The 23,424-nt window shown below is 29.5% G+C and overlaps 2 protein-coding genes across 2 annotated transcripts in view; both read right to left on the bottom strand.

Moving 5' to 3' along the window:
- The window catches only part of LOC129968770 (cationic amino acid transporter 4-like), a 35,748-nt gene extending 19,846 nt beyond the window's left edge, over positions 1-15,902 (bottom strand). The window contains exon 1 of the mRNA XM_056083004.1: positions 15,372-15,902. Coding sequence (XP_055938979.1) covers positions 15,372-15,393 — 22 coding nt within the window. The 5' untranslated portion in view covers positions 15,394-15,902. The remainder of the gene's footprint in view (positions 1-15,371) is intronic.
- Positions 15,903-22,256: 6,354 nt separating this feature from the next.
- On the bottom strand, positions 22,257-22,853 carry LOC129968410 (uncharacterized). The gene has a single exon (XM_056082268.1). It carries the CDS (start codon positions 22,851-22,853, stop codon positions 22,257-22,259), a length of 597 nt encoding a protein of 198 aa, XP_055938243.1.
- Between the last annotated feature and the right edge of the window lie 571 nt (positions 22,854-23,424).

Below are 23,424 nucleotides of genomic sequence, written 5' to 3'. Positions count from 1 at the left end.
CTTATTTTTTTATATGTTACGTTCTTTTTTGAACCACATTGTACTTGCATTGAAGGAAAGGTGTGTGTTACCTGTGTATCACTTTCTTGCAGTATGATGCCCCAATTCACCTTACGCATGAACTCAACAAAATCCCGTTGAACACTTTAACTGAAGATTCAGTGATAAGCCGACATTTTAAGTAAAAAATTGCACTCACGATCACTAGATCTGAAAGTGCATATTTTTGGTTGGGAGGATACTTAAAGTCTCATGTATACAGGGAATCCGCAGCTTCTTTAGTAAAACTGAAATCTGCTAATCGACGGACAGTCGGTGGCATCAACGTCTTCATACTTCACTAGAGCTGTAGAGGCCTCACTGTTTCGTTTGTTTGATAACTTTAAGTGAAGAACACATTAAGCTTCTTTTACTTTAAAATAACTATAAAGTGTCATGCTATTTAACTCTGTTTCACTGTCTATTTGTGGTGCTTTTTTATTTGCATAAAAGTCTTAATATTAAGTGTAAGTTCCACTTTCGCTTTCATTCGGAAATATCTTCTAATATATGCAAAAAATCCAGTGTTTTTCTGATCGTATTTGGACAAATCGAAGTTTTCCCGATTTCTTTTATTGCGAATTTTTGAAGTTTACAGGAATTTATAAAGTACCTTGTTTCATTTTAGTTATGAAATCCACTTTAAAAATTGGTGAATATTTTATTAATTTTATAAAAAATTCAAAACACTCATTGAAACGAAAACAGCGAGGAGGGTTTGTACTGCTTTAGCTTTATGCAATATTAAAACAATTTCTGAGCTAATACTCTAGATCGAATGAGTCGAAAACTTGACAAAATTTCGACTCGTATGACACAATTTACTAGAGTCGAAATTCACAACTGTTTAAATATGAAAATGCATTTAAACGTTTTGCACACATGCTTGACCGAAGACAATTCTTTATTCATTTTAATTTGCTGAATGAACTCTCAGCACTTATTATAGTAACTCGCAAAATAAAAGAAAGTTTTAACACAGTTAATGCATTTAGAAATAACTCATAGTAATTATTATTTAAATGTGTATTGCAATATGTCTTGTGCGTTATTTACACCTCTTTCATTCCAAATCAAATCCCGTACCAAAACAATTATTTGGATAAATTTTCATCTACATCGTTATTATAAAATGTTACAAAGGGATGTAAATAAGGCTGTAAGTTCAAGTTTTTGGAACATTTTTCTAATTCATGTTTTTATGAAATTTTTATACCAGTGATTAATTTGAAATACTTTTAAATCTATCTTCTATCCATACAATAACAGTATCAGTTACAGAGTTAAAAACTGTTTTTCTATAATTTCATTTTCTGCTGTTTTGAAATATAATTTTTCTCTCTAATCATCTAAAAATGAGTTAAATTTTGCTCTTAAATTTTGGTTGTCAGTTTTAATTTTATTGATTAAATTAAAATTCCATTCGAGAACAATTGTTTATACTTGAAATGGTTAATTGATAGTATTAATTTTGGACAATATTGTAAACCATAATATCAAATATAAAATAAATGTCACTTCTTGTACTGAATATAATAAACACTGTATTACGCTGTATTATTGTTATTTGTATCAATAAATTCTTCTAGGGCATTACAAGTTTGTTCAAACTATATATTGTTACAAATCTGTAACTTTGCAACCTGGTACGAATAGTGTCATCGTGAGAAAGACCATTGTAAGATCTGTCCTGTGCATGCTGAGCGAGTGCCGCGTCAATGACCTCAGAGCTTGGCGGCAAACTTGACGAGCATTTGGCGACTTGGCGATGGATTTGGCGAGTTTGGCGACTAAATGGATAATACCGGAAAGTTCGAGAAGTTTCAAGATCCATCCAGTAATAACAGAGATACACTGAGGTACGCCCTGATTGGTCTAAAAATTCTAGCCCCGCCTATAAAATACGGGCACTCAGAAGCTGCGAGGAAGTTATGTGGATCGTAAGAAGTTGTGTAGATAGTGAGGAAGTGTGTGTATCGGCGGAAATTGTGTGTGTGAGAGTGGTCGTAGTCGCCGACGAGTAAAAAGACTAGAGGATTAGCAAGCAAGCAAGTTGCTGAACTATTAGAGATTAAATGCATTACGATTGATCGACGGTATTTTGCTGTATAGAAAAATTTTGTAACAATATATACTATTTTAACCGAATCTATTTTGTCTTCCCAATAATGGTTTAAAAGCAATGTTTAAATGCTTTTGTAGAATTTTCCATCTTTTTGTCGATGCAGAAAATAATGAATATAAACGTTGCAATATTAAAAAAAATTACAATATATTTTACTGAAAGCAGCATCACAAATTAATTATCACAAGCATCACAATAATGAATTAAAAGAGTGTGATAGGCAAAGCACATAAATTGCATGAAGGTTTAGAGAAATTATTCTGGATTGTACACCTTTATATTTCCCTTTCATGTTGTTACAGTTGTCGTATGCCTGTCCACTACTGCAATCCATAAAATCTAAATCAAGTTCACATAATATTTCCAATAGAAATTCTGCTAATCTTCCTCCGGTCACATCAATAAACCCTATAAATGACTCATTGATATTTAATCTTTCCTCTTCAAAATTTATATATCTAATAAAGAGTGAAGTTTGTTTTTTATGGGAAATACAGAAATAGAATCCTTTTGGATACTGTAATACGTGGTTGGTTTTGTATCGTCTTTAATTTTGTTAAAAACTTCATTCCCTAACACAAGAATAATTTGTTCGTTTGATGTATGTGCTAAATCATGCACAATTCTATTGTTAGAATTTCTTATTCTGTTTATATGATCTATAAGCATAGAATCTTATCTACTTAAAAATTCGATTGAATTAAAAAAAATCCATTATTAGGGGTTACTTCTTCGTTTACTTACTTTTACTTACTTATTACTTCATCGTTTCCTCGAAGTGGAAAATTATTACATGCTAAAAATAGAATGATATCCACAATTCTTTAAAATAGTCAGTTAAGTCGTTTCGTTTCCTTACTTATATTAACTTGATTTGTTTTAACAATAGATGAATATAAATGCAATCGTTTCAGTAATACAGAGTGATTTTTTTAAACTGACACTATTCAGAGAACTCTGTAGCTGAAATTATTGGCTGAAAAGCCCTAAAATTTGGTTTGGGGACTAATGACGATATGAGAAAAAAAATCAGCGAAAAAAAATAGTTCCAAAACTTACCGATAGGAGGGAATTTGGTGCTTTTCACATAAATTGGAGATTTAACTGCAAAATAATATTTCTGACATTGTTTTAAAAAAATGAAAGCTCATGATCTTGAATCACAGTTGATAACTCTGTCCAATTATTATAGCTATCTAAACATAATGTAGATTTTTCATTTTCTCTGGAAAATAATGTACAACAAAAACAAAATATGGAGTTTTGCGTTTTTGAATGAATGAACCAGGTTCGAAACTTCATTTCACCATTTGGCACTTTTTTAAAAAGTAGTAAGTAGTAGAAAATGATCATCATTTTTAGCAAAAACTCTTTTGTGTTGTACAGGTCTGTTTTTAACCCAAAACATTTTAAACTTATCAGTTATAATGCTTATAAGTGATTCAAGTCATAAACCTGAATCATTTAGATGTACTTGATCACATTTGTTATTATTTTCAATATTTTCTGATTCAATCATATTTGTATAAACATGCGGTTCTTCAAGGATTTTCACAGTTTCTACAATTTAATTGCAAAGTTGTGTAGTTTCTGTGGAACTTTCTTGGCCAGTTGAAGCTTGAATTTCAACTTCTGAAGTCGAAGCAATTTCATTGCCAGAATAATTTCGTAGACAAGAAAATAGATTTACTCATGACTTTTTGAAATTTAGCTTTTCTTCTTCTTACTTTTCGGCTAATTTTCTTTTCTGAAACCGAGTCTTGACACTCAGAGGGATACTTCCATAGCATGGACATAAGTAGATCTCACAGTATTAAACATTTTATAGTATGAATTATCAAAGTAATAGGTGCAATTTAACCTAGTAGGTGAGGTAAATGATCGTACTCTATGTACATAATATGTTGCACAATTGTACTAAACTGTAATATATCTATAAACTCCGTATATTTCAAAACCCATCAATTGTTCTATTAAATTTTTTCCTCTCTTCTTTCCATCCCTCTATTACTATTCAGAACATTATTTTAGTTCTTGATCATGTAGGGGCTCTCTCATCGTGGAGTCCCGGTGCATAACATTCGTTGGACCCCACAGATGGCCGGCCCTAATTTCAATCATAACTCACTAACTACTACGAGTTGAACCTACATATTTCATTTCACGTTCGGGAAAAAATGGTAATAATTCTAATAAATAATTGTAATGAGTCTTCGATAATTCTTTTCGTATACTAAGTCAGTAAAGGTTGTGTATTCGTGATGTCTAGAATATTTTGACCTTCTGATAACCTAATTATAAATTAATCCATTCATTTGAATTAAATTTTATACCAAACATGTAATCCTATCTGACAATGAATTTTTTAAAAAATGATTTTAAGGTTCTATAATATTTATAATAATGAATTATAAAAATATTAGAACTTGAAAGTATAAAATAATATTTTTAAAGATAACAAAAAAAAAAGAAAACATGTTGTTGTTTTTTTTTAAAAAAAATAAGGATGTCAAAATAAAATCGTGAAAAAAATAGAATAAATAATTAAACAGTAATGAATATTAATAAGAATAAAAACCCTTCATTATCTTTGAATATTTGAATATATTAGAGAAATAATTAAAAAAAATCTAAATTGTTTTAAGATTTAAAGATGTTATTTTGTTGTCCATGTTATATATAAAGTAAATATTTTCTACTTTTTATATAATAATACAGACATGTTTTTATATATATCTATAATAAAGGAACGCCATTGGTTAGAAAAGTGTACTGTGATATCTTTTGTAGCTTTTTAAATACATTCCTCATGACTGTGTCTTAAGGTAATGACTTCACTAAAGATTTTAAATAATATAAATAATACATTGACTGCCACGTAACTCGTCTATGATTCACACCTGCAATCGAATTAGTCAACCCCTGCTGTATTTAAGTTAAGAGATAATAAAGAAGAGGTCATCTAATTGAATGGTTCAAATTGCATGCATAAACTATGGGAGCGAGTGCATTAAGTTATACTAATTACGAGAGCGATATATTTTCATCTTTATAAATTAGAGCTACTGATACAATGCAATTTGAAGTTCATCAGTAACGAAATCAACATTATTTAAGAGTAATTAATCTGGTCATTAATCTTTGTTCAAATAAACTATTTAAAATGCATTATTGATTTGCATTGTTTCAAGGAGAAAATACCAGATAAAAATATCACGTGAATAAGCTCATAAATGGGAATGATTCAGAGAGCAAATAAAATTTTAATGCTTGAAAAGAGCATGATGCGAGAAAACAGACGTTGAGTAATGTCCTACTCTTTAATGTGAATGAAAAAAGAAATTCCTACAAAAAATGAAAATGATAAATCTTAAATGATTCCTTGAGGAATATGAATTTGAAGTTTGTTTAAAAAAATACCGGAACTCTCCCTGATCCCAGGGAACATTTTTATTTAAGTATTCTTACCTAATGAAGAATACAAATCAGTCAATTAAGAAGGAGAGAATGTAGGTAGGTAATTTTTTATTATATCGTGAAAAACACATTATTTTTCAGATTTTGCTTTTCTGTCAAAGCAGCAGTCATTCTTACCACTATAAACTTCAAATATTTTTGTATTCAATATTTAAACAGCTGTTTCGCCACTGGATGTAAAACTTTTCTAGAAAAATTCACAAAAGAAGCCTTTGTATTTTTGAGCAATATGAACAAAGCATTTAGAGTCTCGGGAACCGTAACAAATAAATATATGTTATATTTTCAAAAATATTTTTACAAAGTCGAAATCTCTTTCCTTTTCCATTTTGCAAAAAGAAAACATTAAAGTATTTATAAAGAGGATTAAGATATAAATTACAGAAGTGATTTTAAAAATGAAAAAACAATAATAGTAAATGTGTTAAAGAGAACATTTGTGGTTGGTTTTATTATTCTGTACTTTTATAGTACTTGAACACATTTGCAGGAAACTTTACAAATTTTGTAAGTATTCATTTCAGACATTCCTGAAAATGTGGATATCGTAAGTAGAATATGATAAAAATCAGAACAATGAGGATGCGATATCATCAGCATCTCAAATTTATTCGGATTCATTCGAAGTCAGATAAAAAAAAATTGTTGATTAAATTTTTAGACAAATACGTTAGTCTTCAGTGATGGCATTTTTAAGGCCTTTCATTCATTGGGTTTCACTATTGTATAATATGTTTTAATAAAAAATAATAATAATATATTTATTTTGAAATTTTGAATTTATTAAATATGAATTGCACTATTTATTTTGAACTGTATTGCACAATTATTGTATATAGAGTATTAGGTACTGTTTGTTTAATATTTATCAATATTTTCTGCACAATTACTGCCGTGCCATCTGTCCTGACGATTGAGCTTTTAAGATCTCAAGGGCCTTCACTGCTGCACAATATGTTTAGTAAAAAACATTAAAAAATAATTTTAAAATTTTTGAATATATTAATTGCAAAAAGTACAATTTATTTTTATAGCACAATTGTTATATTTAAAGCACTCTGCATTGTCTTTATTAAAATTACTCGTTTTTTTATTAAGATTATTATTTTAAAAATAATAATTCATCAAAATGTATTATAATTTACCCAATGAGATTGTTTATTATTTATTTCTATTAAAAATTTTACATTTTAAAATGGATCCTTACTGTTCTTTTTTATTTAAAAAAATTTTTTTTCTCTTATTACGGTCTCTCGGATTTATGGATTTTTATTTTAGTTTCATCGACTTTGTATTGATCAAATAACATTGTAGATATTAAATGTATAAAGTTAGCAAATGCATAAGAGATTGGCAAATATGTTATTAACTAGCCGCCTTTGGCGATCAGCTGGTTCACCAGGAGTAATGCTCCCGAAAATTTTCAATTAAATATTTATATATCTTGGTCTCTTCATAGCTTCTTTGGCAAAATATTTCTTAGCTTCTTATTTCGGTGATAGCATAATTTATATTATTATTGACGTCTTACGATATTTCTGTTATTGTACATCTACCTAATTGGCTTTCAGCCGCTGTAAGATTTCATTTTGAATTTGAAATGTATAAGATAAGGTTTTAATAAATACGAAAACTTTTTTTACTGAAACCAAACATATTTTTTAAAATTATGACTATTTCAAATCGTATCATTCATCATTGTAATATTATAACATAATATATTTTTTGATAATTTACCCAATATTTCAAAGAACTATTCAATAAAATCTTCTCCACCATAAAATTCAGTTTTACCTTCAAAAGGATTTAAATTCGGTATTTTATTTCAAACAGAAAGCACATTTTTGAAAATAATTATGAAATCTAAATTTTATTCAGTGCTTCGATTTTATGAATCACTCAGTAAAATTATTTCGACGATCTAACGTTTCAATCTCCTGCGAACAAACTTTACAAAGTTGCGATCGATTACAAACATTACGATCAAAGTTACAATGTATTGAATATCATTATTTTAGGACAATCAACAATTTGATTATTTTAGAATATCAGGCTCGAGGAAAATCCTCGAGACTGATAATCGAGTTAGTAAATCCTCGAGTTAGCTATTTTCTTCAAGATGGTCAATAGAGGGGTTTAAAATCGCGTGTTTTTGTAAAATAGAGACATTCAAATTTTCATAACTCAATATATTTTCATTGTAAAAAAGTGGAACTTTTTTCCTTTAAAATATGAGTGTCTCAAGATTATTTTATTAAATATATTTCACAAAACAGGATCTGAATGAAACTTTAAAATTCTTAATTTAGCAGAACATTTATTGGCTGAAGTACATAAAAAATAATTATTTATTTCATTAAGACCATTTTATTAACAGATAATGGCTAATCTTAAAGGTTAAAAAGCAGTTGTTGGTCCCTGATTAGACTGGATATCCTATATATACCTATATTAAATCAAATTTGCCTGAAACAAAACTGATTTATAGAATTAATAATATAGATATTATAAAAAGTGACAAGGAAAAAGTTTTTCTTTCATTTATTTTTTAGAAAATATCATAGTTTATATTTATTTCATTTCATACAGACATGCTAAAAATGACACTTTTCTAAATTTAATTTCCAGTATACGTTAATTTATTATTTAATTTGAGCTTTTTTCAGTGTCATGGCAACACGTTAATAAAAACTAATTTTTCCCTCTCACTCATAATGAGCTCGTGCATTTTGTGGGAAATAAATTGTTGAAAGATATGATTAAAATTTTAAAAAACTTCATTAAAATAGAAACTTAATTTATAGGTGAAACAGTGATATTATTGAAAACAAAATTTTTTGAATTTTAACTTGACGTAAAAATTCAATTTGTGCGATAATATTTTCGAAAATTACAGCGGAAAAACTCCAAAATTTCGCCTAATTTTTAATTAATTAAAATTCTTATTAAAAATTCAAAAAAATCGCTGCGATGTGCACATTTCCTGCCTCCAAGGTGTACATCTGCCAAATTTGGCATTTGTAGATCTAACGGTCTGCCATGTATAGCGCCAACACTCACACACATGCACACATTGAGCTTTATTATAAGTATATAAATTACAGAAAAATTCGAAAAAAAGGATAAACGAATTAATAACAGGTTTAAAAATCATATACTTACGTATAAAAATTTCTGTATTTGTAAATGAAAAAGCTGATTTTTTTATTTATTTCCAATAATATATATATATATATATATATATATATATATATATATATATATATATATATATATATATATATATATATATATATATATATATATATATATAGCAACGGAATCGTTAAACTGTAGTATCAGCCGCAGATATCAAATCAAAATTTATTTCCGATTACACAAAAGACATTTTGTTCTGAATTCAGGATGTTCTTTATTTTGATGCAGATGTCTTATCAAAGAAAACATTGCTTTTCATATGACTGAAGCGATTATTCATAAAGATGCGTCCATTTGTGACATACTTTGTGAAAATTATGAAATAAAGTAATATTTCTTTATAAAAAAATATGGTTTCTTCGCATGAAGAATCAATAGCAGTTAAAAAATGTATATCATTATAAATCAAATTTCTGAATACAAGCATTTATATGCTAGCTGAAACAAGCATATTAAGCAGTCTTTAAATGTGTGTAGCTACGGCTGTTAAATAACTCCAAATATTGTTTGATTTTAAATATATATGCATACATATATCTATTAGAGCAGCTTTAAATTGCATGCTGCCCGTACAAAGCACACCATTACACAGATGGCTATCAAGAGAATGGAGACGCCTGTGAATATAAGCAGCATTCAAGAATACGCTTCGTGAGCATTTATTAAATAGTAATCGAGATATCCCAGGCGTTCCTAAAAGCACGACGTCTGAAGTGGATGGAGGGTATAGAAGCGGGTTGTGATGTTCAGCGCAGAGCATCTGGATTCTCCAGTGTCAGTTAAGAGGCACCTTCATAAAGAGAACATTTGCTTGAGAATAGCGATTCCCGAGTTACACTCACAAATTGTTAATGCCCAACGTCTTCTACATTAGTGCCATAGACATAAAAAAGTCTCCATTGGCCAGGTCCAACCTTTGATTTCCCGCAAGAAATGGGATTTTCCCGGATGATAATGGTTCTTTACATGCAGCAGGATGTGTCCAGTCGTGTTTTGAGGAGCAAGAGGATGAAATGAAACATCTACTTTGGCCAGCACAGTCCCTCGATCTCAAAAAAATCAAACCGCTATGATATATTTTAGAGCCTTCAGTGTCAGGAGTCGATTTCCTCCACTGGCATCTCTCCCGAATTTTCACTATATCTTCATAAAAAATGGTACAGTACTCCTCTAAACACTATTCATCACTTGCATGATTTGATTCTCAGGTGAATCCAAGCTACATTTCATGCCAAAGCTGACCCTACACCGTATGAGTAAAGATTCTTCTATTCATTTGTGTGTTTCTATTATTTTGTTAACAACCTGTATCTTGTGCACGGCTATCGGTCAGAATAAAAGGAAAAAAAGAAGGAATGGGTATTATATCAGAACACATTTCCTGCCCTGAGATCGAAAATATGATCGAATAATTGAGACAACATATTGATTTCAAATTTAATTTTAATTTCTCTTTTTCTAAAAAGCGACCCTCATAAACCCAATTATATTATAGATTGGTACTTATTGAAAAGAATTTAATTTTTTGTTTTACGATTTTGGATAAAAAGAAAAATACTAATAGGTATTATTCAGCGATAATTTTTATTTTGTTTTGTTTTATTTTTTTAGGGGGAGTTTTTTTTTTTTTTTTTTAGGAAACTAACCAGATATGAAATTGTTATTAAATATCCCTTTATACTTAATTTATTGAAATCGCAAAATTTTTGTGGAACTATAAATAATTTTCTTTACGTTTTTTTTAAATTTAGTTCTAACCTAATGAAACTATCTTAACTCTCGCCATTTCATTTTATGCTTGAGCACGAAGTCTGAGATAGGCTAAGAAATATTGGGTACGATTTTTAAAAATAATGAAATAAATAAAAAAAAAATATATAGAAGCAATGTAAGATTAAATTGTCAAAACTTTTTTTACAGAAGTCGAAAAGAAAAAAAAAAGACGTATGTTTAATTCAATAATGGCCTGACACTTAATTTTTTAAGCTGGAAATAAGATACCGAACTGAAAACTACTTTTTGTTGGAAAATACTTCAAAGGACGATTTTATATCATGTTGTTTAGGTCGAATTAATATAATACTGAAAATAGTTATGAAATCTAAATTTTTGTGCAATTCATCTGCCCTTAGTCAAAGTAAGTAAAAAAATGATTGACTTCATATAACATACAATAAATTATTTCAGGAGCAATAGCTGTTTCAAGTAAATGCGGAATCGTATAAAAATTTATTTCATGGAAAATGACCAGGTAATGAATATATAAAGTGCTTAGACTAAATTAAAAATGCTATTGCAGATTTTTTACAGCTTTAAACATTCAACTCAATCGCGTAAAACATATATTCAACTTTTACGCAAAAAAATAAATAAATAAATAAATAAAAAAATTAAAAAAAATGTAAAAGTAACATAGCCTATGCAATAAAATACAAGAATAAAAGAACTAAATCATTTAATTACGAGATGATAAAATATTTTAAAAAGGATCAGATTAAGCACTTATATATATATATATATATATATATATATATATATATATATATATATATATATATATATATATATATATATATATATATATATATATATATATAACTTAGGCTGCAATAATTGACAAACTTCAGTTGAAATATCAAACAACTTCTTCTGGCTCTTCATGCAACATTGTTGAAACAGATTCGCCTGAAATTGTTGCTTCGTGATTTCTCTTGGTGCCTTTTCGTGCCTCACGCGCTAAGCGAATCTTTTAACGATCCACACTTGCTATTATTTCTCTTTTCATTTCAACTTATGCAGATATTTTCAACAAGAAGACACGAATGAATATTTCTTTCCGCAGACTTGAAATATTTTTACATCTGATTTTCAGTATTTTGAATAAAATATATTTCAATTCAATTTTATTTTCTGAAGCATGACACATTTTATTAATGCAGTAGGCTGTTCCTCAAATTCAATTGCTTCGTATTCATAATGTTGTGCTTGTTTCAACTTCATTTTAAAGGTACTGAGCAGTCAAGAGTCGTAGTTTTTGAAATTCTTTAAAAAAAGTTTCAAGACAAAAATAGGGAGGATATGTTATTAATGAAATTATAATAGGACTGCAACACTTTTTCAATATATTCCTTATTGTTGCCATTCCGATAAAGGCAAGAAGTAGCTCAATGTTTAGTTAAATTAAACATTTATATCCATTTCTTAGAAATTCCCTCATTTTGTGATGAAAAATGCCAGCATTTAAAAAAAAAATTCCTCTGAAATAAATTGATAAATACATTTAACAATAAATTTTATTCTTAAGGATCAGTCGTAAGTGCGCTTATTTCTTCCGGTTTGTTATGAATGATCACTATTAAGAATATTTATTACTTCTCAGCTAACTGCCAGTTAGAAAATTTTTATATCTTATTTTGCAAGATCTATTTACCAAAAACGTTTTAGGGATGACTCGCTGCTAAGCTTAATAAAATGACTAAAGAAATAACACTTATTAAATTTCTTCTAAGCAAGTAATGTAGTGTCAAAAGACTTTTCGAAGTAGTAATAATGCATCCTCACGTCAAGTAGTCGAAAGAAATCTAAGCCTAATAACGCATTGATGTAGAATTTCAATTTTCATGCGACCTCTGAACAGCGCTTTTGAGATGAAGGCATCCAGCTGTCGAAACTGTTTAAAAGAGAGATTTCCGAAGTTCCATAACTCGAGCCAGTTAATCGTAAAAGAATGCGCATCTCTTTGCTTAAGATATGAATGTCTGAATGAAATTTTACTGAATATGAATGACAGGACTCGGGGATTGTATAAAAATTAAGATTCTGTAAGTTTTCAACATAACATTTATGGATGTAAACAATATAAAATATGGATCTTTAAGTTGAAACATTTTTTTTCTTAAGTTTCCTAACCCATGCTGATATCTACAGGATTAGGAATTAGGCACTGAGCAGTGATTAAAGTGTGTATATTTACTCCAATTAAGATAAAAGTTGGCACAGAGGCTAGTAAACAATAACCGAATTCAATCAATACTGAAAAGAAGAGGGATTTTAATAAATTTAAAGTAAAATCCTTAAAATAAAGTAAGTCAAATATTTCTTGATATATTCATTTCAGAAATTAAGTTGTTACAGAAATATTTTAACTTGATTGTAATTAAAATACCATAAATAAAAAAAATACTGACATTTCTTCATGCAATATGTGGTAGTATATTTAGTTAATTCGAGCGTTTTTATTCAGAATTCGTAGGAATTTACTCTCCCTTTCCTTGAATTTCCTGTTGGCGTTAGGTTGAAATATTGTCTATATATAGATTTCAACTTCGCAAATTCGAAGTCAAAACTAAAAATGGCTTCAATTTCTACATTGCTTCCGATTGCTGACATGTCCGTTTTCATACACACTTGTGTTCTCAGTTAACATAAGTGAATAATTTTAAGAACCTTCATTCATTCCAAGACAATTCATGTAGACAATTCTTTCCCAAAAGAAATTCAAACTGTTTGTCCGAAACACCGTAATTATGGTTATGGCGATTCGTCCATCCTCATTCCATTGAAAAATTTATTATAAGCGATAATGTGAACACAAAAGAAAAATAATAAATTTTTTTTATACCACGCAATAACTAAAAAGAAAAATGTTGTAGTAACCTAAAAACTATTCAAAAATTTCTAAACAAAAAAAAATTTTGTACAGAAATAAAATGTTAGAGTTGAAAATCTAAAATTTAAAGTGACGTAAAAAGGATTTATTGTTATTATTATTGCCATAATATGCTCCGAAGTAAATAAGTAAAAATGTTAATAATATTTCGGAAAAATATGCGACAAAATATATACGATAAAAATAAATAAAATATAATAACATGATATATTTAATAATAAACTCGAAAATATTATTTTAAATCAATCACAGTTGAAATTAAAATTTTAAAATCCTTTTTATGTGCATATCTTCTCATCAAGTCACATTTGGATACTCAAAATGCAACGAAATGCTGCGCAGAGAGTTTTATTTGATTGTTTTAATCATGCACGTCATTGAACGCAACATGTAAATATAATAAGGTTTAAAAGGAGCAAAACTCTTACTTTTAAAAATATTTATATGCGCGTCAATTGGGAATCGGAGTATTCGTTTATTTTGCAGTTTTATGGCATATTTGTTGTATTCAAAGCACTGAATGCGACTCCTTCATTAAATTGTTTTTTTTTAAATAATAAATCATAATTATTTTTAATTTGTTATTAAAGACGATTATTATTTATTAATAAATTATGAATTCTTTATTAAGACTGTTAGATGTTAATCTTCCGTTAGATGCAGCTATTATAGGTTATTTATTTAGAAGCAGGGAATTTCTGAAATCGCGTTTCTTTTGCTGTTTTATCTCCGATTTTTAAATTAATTCATAAAATTAAATACATAAAACATATTTACTATTGTATCTATTATGTACATACTTCCTAAATATTAGTAAAACATTCTCCATAGTTATTTCAAATTTTCCCCGTCACAGAGACTGGCTCTTAGTAGTAGACATCATGAAAATAGAAAATGTACAGTATTAAATACACCAATTTTTAGAAAGTTATTATTAATTCCCAGAGGAAATTAGAGCTACAAATTAATCCATTATGTAGTTACGGTATAATATTATACAATGCAAATAAAATTCAAATAAAAGTAATGGAGAATTTAATGATTTCGGGCGCTGCGATCGGAATTGTAGCTTTCTGGCTGAGAAATAAGTGAATAATTCTCTTTTTGTTAATAATTCTCTTTTTCCTCGACGTCTGAGAGAATCAATAAAAAAACACGAAAGCCATCGCTCTAATGTAAAACATACTCAAGTGGTCTGCGAGATAAGCAGCATCGATTAATGGTTAAAAATAATTTTGATTGTCCTTTTTTGCTCAAAAATTGTTCGTTTTTTGCTTAAATATTTTCCAGGGTCGTTTTTAGTTTCATTTTTTTCTTCAATAGAAATTTTGGATAAGTTGATTTTTACTTTATTCCATAAGAATAGTTGTTCAAATTTGCCAAGTTCCACTGCGTGCCGCAATTAGAATTTCCACCTTCTAAAAAATCTTAATTTCAAAAAATTAAAATTATAAAATGATCCATTTTGTTTTTCCTAAATTATATGGATACATCACCAGGACTTTAGCGCTAAAAAGCTAATAAATAAAAATAAACTACTAGCTTACTTCACCGAAGAACTAAAAATTCTCTATTTTTAAAGCCAATATTTTGTCCTTTTCAAAATCATTCAGTTATTTTTTTTATTATTAATTATTTCAAATTATGGCAAGCACCAGAATTTAATGGCAATCAGGTTATCATTTTTATTAGAGTTAAAAGTAAAAAAACTTTTTTAATGAAAAAGTAATTATAAATATACTCGTTGCGTTGATTTTTCAATGATTATTTCCTTTTTAATATCTTGTTGAAAATGTAATATCATGAAAATACTGATTATAACAAAAATATTCCGTTTCAAATGTCATAAAAGTGAATACATACCCGAACACTTCTCATCGGCCATTTCTGCAATAATTGATTGAAAATGAACTAACAATTGCGAAAAATATTCGTTCTGCAAGTCAATGTGTAGAATGTGACGATCTATTCTGCATTCAACTATTAACAATAAACGATCCTCTGAAGTAAGTATTCCATCTATAGAGCAACAAATGAGAGTTGTGTAGCTGTAAAGATTAGATAAATTTTCGACCTCTCTCTATATAGGCTCATCATCCTCATCTGTAATCTCTCATCTTCTCACAGTAAATACACTCGCAAAAGAGACGTCCGACTTACGGCATCATAAATCTAAAACATATTCATTTCAAGAAACCATAAAACGGGATTGGCGAAGAAAAATGGAAACTGGCTTCGCCTGGCGTGGAAAAGGAGCAGGAGTAGCAAAATTGCGACGTCGTTCTCTTTTCTCTCGACCGAAAACCTTTCCTTCTGCTCGAATTGAAGGAACTCTCTCTCGTTAGGAAGGTTGTTATGCAGCTAGTTAAAAAAAGATTCTTTTGTAGAGCATCGTGATACACAAAATCTCAAGGCGAAAAAGAACTTAATTGCATCCGAGTCACTTTGTTTCAGCCTGAAATAGATATAACGGGGCAGTGGGTGATAGTGTAAAAATAAGTAGATGGTATCGTTTCACCCTGTGCTTTAGCTTATAGCAGTAGAGAGATGAATAAGGAAAATAGGCATCTTACTTTTTGTGATTTGGGTAGAAAGAAAAAGTGGTGCTACTTTCTCACGTACATTTAAATGAGTCTCCATGTTTTGTTCTTCCCTAAGATCGAAAAACAGATATTTGAAATGATTTCTGTCTGTCTGTGATCAAGATAATATTCTGTAAATCAGAACTATGCCATTTGCTATGCATTCTCTGCACAAAAATGCACATTTTTATCAAATAATTTCAAGAGAATAATGTCTCAATACCCGTTTATAAATGTATGAATACAAAGATATACAAACGCGCTGAGCTGGATGGATGAAATTTTTCAATGGTTTTAAATATCAGAAGAGTAGATGCCTATCAAGTTTTGTATCCAATTAACGATTAAAGATCTGTCAATTCGCGAGTTAAAAAAAGGCATTCATTCAATCCCTCGGAGGATTAGAGGCATATATATTAATATAAATCGTGTCATCGAAGATGTAAATGAGTGTCAAATTTGTAACTAAATTAATAATCAAGAAGAGATGTTGTTTTATTAAAATATTTTTATTAAAATATTTAAAATATTTTATTAAAATATTTATTAAAATATTTATAAAATATTTATTAAAATATTTATAAAATATTTATTAAAATATTAAAATTTTTAATATAAAATATTAAAATAATTAGTTCGTTTTTTCATATGGTGAATCTAAATACAAAACGTGCAAAAATAAATAAGAAAATCTGGAAGAGAATACTCCAGATGATTTTTTATCTTCCAACCATGAACCCATTTCAAGATCTCTTACAAGTGAGCTTCAAAAGATAATTTCACTTTTAAAACTACAATACATATTTGAGTCAAGGCAATAATTCAATAGAAGATGTTCTATTGAATAATCACAGCGAACTGGGTTTTGTGAATGATCCGGCCACCGAGACATCGGGCCATGTAGACAAAGCATAACAGCCCCCATGACAAGCAGCGCATGTTCTTACCAGAAAGGCGAGAACCAATCACTAGGGCAGAGTCGGATTTACATTTCTATATGGAATGAAATGATGGAAATGCATAGCATCACAAATCCGCAATGTCGAGGAAAACACCAAGCAGGTGATATCTGCATTCATTCTTTCTTAAAAAGAAAAGAGCCCCAGAATTTTCGAAATGTAGTAGAAGCTTTTGAAATTATTCTATACTCAAACGATATAAAGCAGTTTTTTCTTGTATATATTCTATTTGACGCATGTGTAGCTAGCAACTTTATTTATTTAAAGAATTATTTATTATTTACAGAATTGCATTTTTTGCAGTAAAGTTGGGTTTTTTTTCTCATTCAACATTTCATAAAATAGTAAGTCTTTTAACAACCATTTTTTTTTTCTTCTCAATTGCGACACATGCATAAGGGAGGTGTCATACTCTCAAAACTAATTTTTAAATTGAAATGATCCTGGGCTTTCTAAAGAAACTTGGACACGCGCCTTATTTAATCACAAAATATTTCATAGTATTGCAACGACATAGTCTCACAACGATCACAGTTGCATTGCAAGACTGCAGACGCCGTTGAATTCTATCAGGTTAACGTTGTAAAATTCACTGCTTGTATCGAAGCATTATAAACCGAATTTTATGAGAAAAGTAAATCTATATCTATCCTACCACAAAAAATAGGTATTTTAGAGAAGTGGACATGAAAATCTAGCAAAGTGAGGCCTCCAAATAAGCAATAAATGCTGGCAAATTCATCCTTTCAGCAGTGAGAGATGTTTATTTCTTTGAAATATTTTTCTAAATAGCTTATTTTGATTTAGATAACTTTTGATTGAATCATTTCAACATGTGTTATTGAATAATTGAATTTCTAATTCCAGTTTAAACAAGAGCAGAAGCATTCTGAAATTTGTATTTCTTTGAAGGTATTAATCGAAATTATTTCTTTTGCTATTGATACATTTCGTGTAATGATTATAAAATGTAGTTTTATTAGTAAAACAAATTATTTTCTTTATTAAACATGAGGAGACATCCCAAAAAATTCCATTTAAATAGATTTGGCAGAAATTAATTTGAAAATAACTGTCTCTAAGTTTTCTGTTCATTTTTTTTTATATAATGGAGCAAATGAGAAAAATGAAACTCACTGCACAAAGGACATGCAACGAAATCAAAATGTTCAAATAAATTAAAATGAATCGCCAATAAATTCCAAAGAATAAAACTCAAAAGAGTTTTTATATTCTTATTACTTTATGGTAAATATGAATGATATTCTAATTATATAGTGATAATATTTATAAATATAATTTAAACAAATTATCATGAAATTAAAATTTCTTTCTGTTTCAGAAGTAAGAAAGCCAAAGAAATGGACCTATAGAAAATAAAAATTTGTAAGCACAGAAATTTAATTTCTACCCTTTTTCAAAAATTTGATACTTATAAGTTAAGAAGCAACTTCTGAGACCTACCAAAATGAATTAAAATGTAATTTTTAATATTTGGGATGCAATGGCGGTTTTTTAAAATCTGTGTTATGACATAGCATCTGAATCCGTGCTCGAATGACGTAGTATTTCTAATTGCATCATTGCTTGCAAACATCATAACCAGTGCACACGTTTAAATGGAAATGGCTTTATGGCACAAATATTTGTTCACCAGCAACCTTTATGTACACACAGACACTTCGCACTCTTTAAAACAGAGTCTTTACCGTTGGAATTTTCGAAATATTTCTTACATCATATATAGGTACTTTTTTAGAAATAAGCCACTATTTTTTTTTATTATGATTTTTAAAAAAAGGGATTACATACTGACTCCAGTAAAGAAACACGATTGATTTTAAGCCGGATGAATGCACACAACTTTAATTCTACTATTTCATATGAAGAAAAAAAAAAACTTATTTTTTTCATCTATATCAACATTTCAACTACGAAGGTTAAAAGCTATTTCGTTGTTTTCTAATATATAAATAAATGCAACCCTATCAACCTTTTTTTACATTTTTGAACTTGAAAAACATTAGCAAGATGTTTGTAACATTAAAAAAGTACAAATCATTCATTTTATAAACAAGATTTGTTCAATTTATTTCTCTCTCAAATCCTCATGCAACTCTATTTTCTGGCATACCGCCATAATGCTCCTGTTTTTAATCCTTTAGCTGCAAATCATTTTTTTAAGGATTTTTTTAGTTTGGAACAGATTTAATTTGGTGATGCGTGGAATATTATATATAAAATTTATTGACAAATAAAATTTTATTAAATTTATTGTTATAATGGAAAAAATGAAAAGTTTTACGGATGAATGAAACTCGTTATCTATATCTTAGTCAAAACGGTTAAATGAATCGTTATATGTCAGTCAGAACGGTTATATACACAGGTATCAAATGTACTCACTTTCTTAGATTCATTTGCTGCACATTAGATAACTTCTTTTAAAGTTACAGCTTCAGAATTCGTATCAGCTGCTCATTGCAGAGCCACAATGACAAATATTAGTTTGGCTGGACCGAAAATTCAAAAATGATTCGAAAATGCAAGATTTTATAAGATTGTTCAATTTTTTTACAGAAGGAGTATGTAATAATTTACTTATTAAAAATAAGTTAGAAAGGCAGCTGGTTTCACATTTGAAATCTCCACCGTTGATTGAACGATTTTAAGTTGTAATATTAATGACAGATTACTTTCTGATATCGTATTAATCGACTATTATAGATTATGATTTTAATTGATTTATTTACAAATAATTACCGTGATAATTAATCAGTTATGATTATTGTTTTATTCCAAACCAGAGAGAGAGGTTTTCCCTCTCATGCGCTCTAATAAATGCGAATGTGTGTTTTAAGATTCCCAACCGATTGAAACCACAATCTGATTCAGAACTGCCATTGCAGTCATAAAATCCCATGCTAAATCGGATATATTTAAGTCAGTGTGTTTCTCAGCTGTCGAATTTACAAGCCTCAGAAAATACAGACCGACAAAGTTCAAGCTCTTATTAGATTTTCTTCAAAATGAGGTGTCTACATTATAAATGTTAAATCCGCTTACTGAATTTTATTCATCTTAATTTCTTCGTTTTGTCGTTATCTTGACAATGAATATTAGAACAGCCGGACAGACATACGTCCCCTGAATAGATTTTGCTCAAAATTTGAGAAAAATCTACAAACTTGGTTGAAAGACCCTATATCAAATATCATCCATCTAGTTCAAAGCGTTTATAAGAGATCGGTGTTACAGATCAACCGGCCGACAGATAGTTTTCGCAAACTGTGTTTCGAGAACTGAGAGTAGTCTGAAAAGAGAAGATTCGTCACAATCTCGAGTTCGAATTTTTCGACGATTACGATATGCTTCGTATACGAGAAAGAATTTCTCTACGCTTCGTGTAAGAGAAAGTAAAAAAAAGCAATTTGTTTGGATTTACCCAATTGAATACATCCAACAAGACTTTCAATGAAATTTTGCAATTTTCTCTATAATTTTAACATTTTTTTTTTCATAATTAAAATAAAATAAAAACAATCGTCAAAGATGCTGTTCTAGGTCATTTAAGCAACATTTTTTCTTTCCACTTTTCCACTTGACAAATATATGAGCAGCATCTTAACATTCCAAATCGAATTAAAACTAAGACTGATGCTCCTGACTTTTACAAATATAACTAGATATGAAAACATTAACACTCGCTTGAAAAATCATACCTAAATTTGATGGGAATTTGCTGAACGAACGCATTTCGTTCCCGACAGTGCGAAACACCTCGTTAAGCGAAACGGGAGTTCTCGTAACGTAGTTAGGCGCGAAGTCAGGCGTTTTTTTTTTGGACAGATTCAAAAGTTAAGAGATAAAAGCTTCAGGTGCTAAAATGGTGCGCAAAATTTTATTTATCTAAGTTAGTTTTTCAGTTATCGCGTTCACATGCTAGGAAAATTCAGATCGGTAGCCAGGTAATTTCGCCTCAGATTTAGTTCAATATTTGATATAGATATGCATTTTAGATGTCAAACTTGTGGATCAAATTTCATTTATCTAGCTCTTTACGTACTGTAGTTATCGTGTTTACTTGTACTTGGATAATCTGTCAACCGGCTTCCTCTGAATAGATTTCGTTCGATATTTGACAGAAATCTACACATTTGGGTAAGTCCATATATCAAATTTCATACGTCTAGCTTAAAGCACTTTCGTGCTGTTGTGTATATAAACAAACAGACGGACATCATTTCAAAAATGTGGTATTCCGATTTGGGGAGATCTGAAAAGTGAAAATTCTCCTGGAAAAATACGTCATACGTCAAAATAATAATAATGTTATAATTGCATCCTGGAAATTGCATTATTGTTATAAAATAATAAGAATGGATAATTATCATAAACGTTTTTGTGCAATTGTATATTTTTAATTATTTAATTGCACATTTTGTGGTTCTAAGCAATGCATATCATGAGACCTCTCTTTTGATAGTTAAAATATTAATTAATCCAATTCAGATCCTCATTTAAGCAAATTTTTACTTCAATAAATTTGAAAGTTATCCATATTTTCTTATTTAATACTTAAATTTCCATATCATGTTTCCTATGACTCTTTTAAATAATCAGTGTCAAAATAATTTCTGAATAACTTATTACGAATTTGTAACCTATTTTTAACACTGTTGTTTCGAAAACTTTATTTGCGTGTTTTAAATATTGCGAATATATTTTTTTTGTGCTTGCAGAATGTTTTTTTTTTTTTGTATATTGGTCTCCGTGTTTCAAGAGAACGTAATTAGGGTTGCGTGTATTTGTTGTGACCCCCAATTATTGTAAATAAAATAATTTTATTTACATTTTAACTGAAAAAATGAAACATTTGATTTTTACTACGAGGCAGTGCGCGCAAAAGCGTTCCGAAGAAAAAAGTATGAGAATAGCTGTTTAGCAATGCCCGGATGAGGAGCGGTGCGGCAATTTCATCACACGCAGCCTCGACGGAGCCTGTAGTTTACATATATTATTTAAGATAGTTATATATGATTTATAATAGGTATATATGATATATGATAGGTATTCACTACAAAGTATCCCAGTGACAAAGGGAACAAAAATTACTTGGAAGTAAATGATATCATAAGAATTATTACAATATAATAGAAAAATGAATAACAATATATTGAACAAGAATCATAAAATTTAAAAATGTTTTAAATTTCCTCGCTTAGTCTCTTAGGAAAATGAACAACTCTGCCATATCTGGTTATTTTTAAATTTTTAGAGTTATTATTTTGTAGTAAATTTCCGTTTGGCAAAGCTACTTTTGGTGGTGTTTCCGAAATTTCAAAGGCTGGTTTACATCTGTCAGTGGTGACAATCAAATTTTTACCATTTATATTTATAACAAAATTTTTATCTGTCCGAGATTTGACCAAGTGAGGTCCCGAATAAGGAGGAGTTAATGGTGGTCGAACTAAATCATTTCTAAGGAATATGTGACTGCATGAAGTTAAGGATGGACTTACGAAAAATTTAGAATTTCCATGAAGAATAGGATTTCTTGGATTTAGTTTTTTCATTATTGAAAATAAATTTGTCACATAAGTGGGTGTTACAGTTGGATTCACAGTAGAATCGTCACTCAAAAGATCAGATGGTAAACGCAACGTAGTGCCATATACGAGTTGAGAACTAGTAGCATTGAGATCTTTAATATGAATATGCAAACCTAGCAAAACTATAGGCACAGTTTCTGTCCACTTTATATTTTCGTGAGCCAAAAGAGAACCTTTAAAATGTTGTAACATTCCCCGTTTCCCAGTATTGATAAGACATTGTGTTGTACTGATTCATTGTGTCGTCGCTGTTACTTACTAATCTCCTCGAGATAGCCAGATGGTGGAACTTTTCATCTGGGTGGTCTCGCATCTGTTCATTAGCGACTACAATGACAGACCACTTATGGAATTCCTCGTCCCAGAGGTATTGATAGAACCTTCAAAGAGAAAGGGGTGTCCAAACACCTGGATGCTAGATGTTTCTCTTTGTGAAAGGACCTTCCCACGACCCACTGGCCCCACTGAGAGAGCATATGGCTGAACCCCGATTGACCGAAGGAGAGCTCAAATGACCAATGGTAAATTAAGAGGCGGAGATTGTCGCCGAAATAAAGCGCGGAGATTTTTTTTTTAGAGGAAGAGAAGAAACGAATTGGAGAGGACGGTTGGACTACGCCCACGAGTTTGGAGTCTGAGAAACTACCCCTGGAGTTGTCGTGTTGACATGATGGAGAACTGAGTTCCAAGAAAAACCTTCAATTTTGACTGTTGTGTCTTCTACTACAGATGTAAATAGCTATTTATTTAACCAAGATTAGAA

Source organism: Argiope bruennichi, chromosome 5, assembly GCF_947563725.1.
Source record: "Argiope bruennichi chromosome 5, qqArgBrue1.1, whole genome shotgun sequence".
NCBI lineage: Eukaryota > Metazoa > Arthropoda > Arachnida > Araneae > Araneidae > Argiope > Argiope bruennichi.
This window is presented reverse-complemented; position numbering and strand designations above follow the sequence as displayed.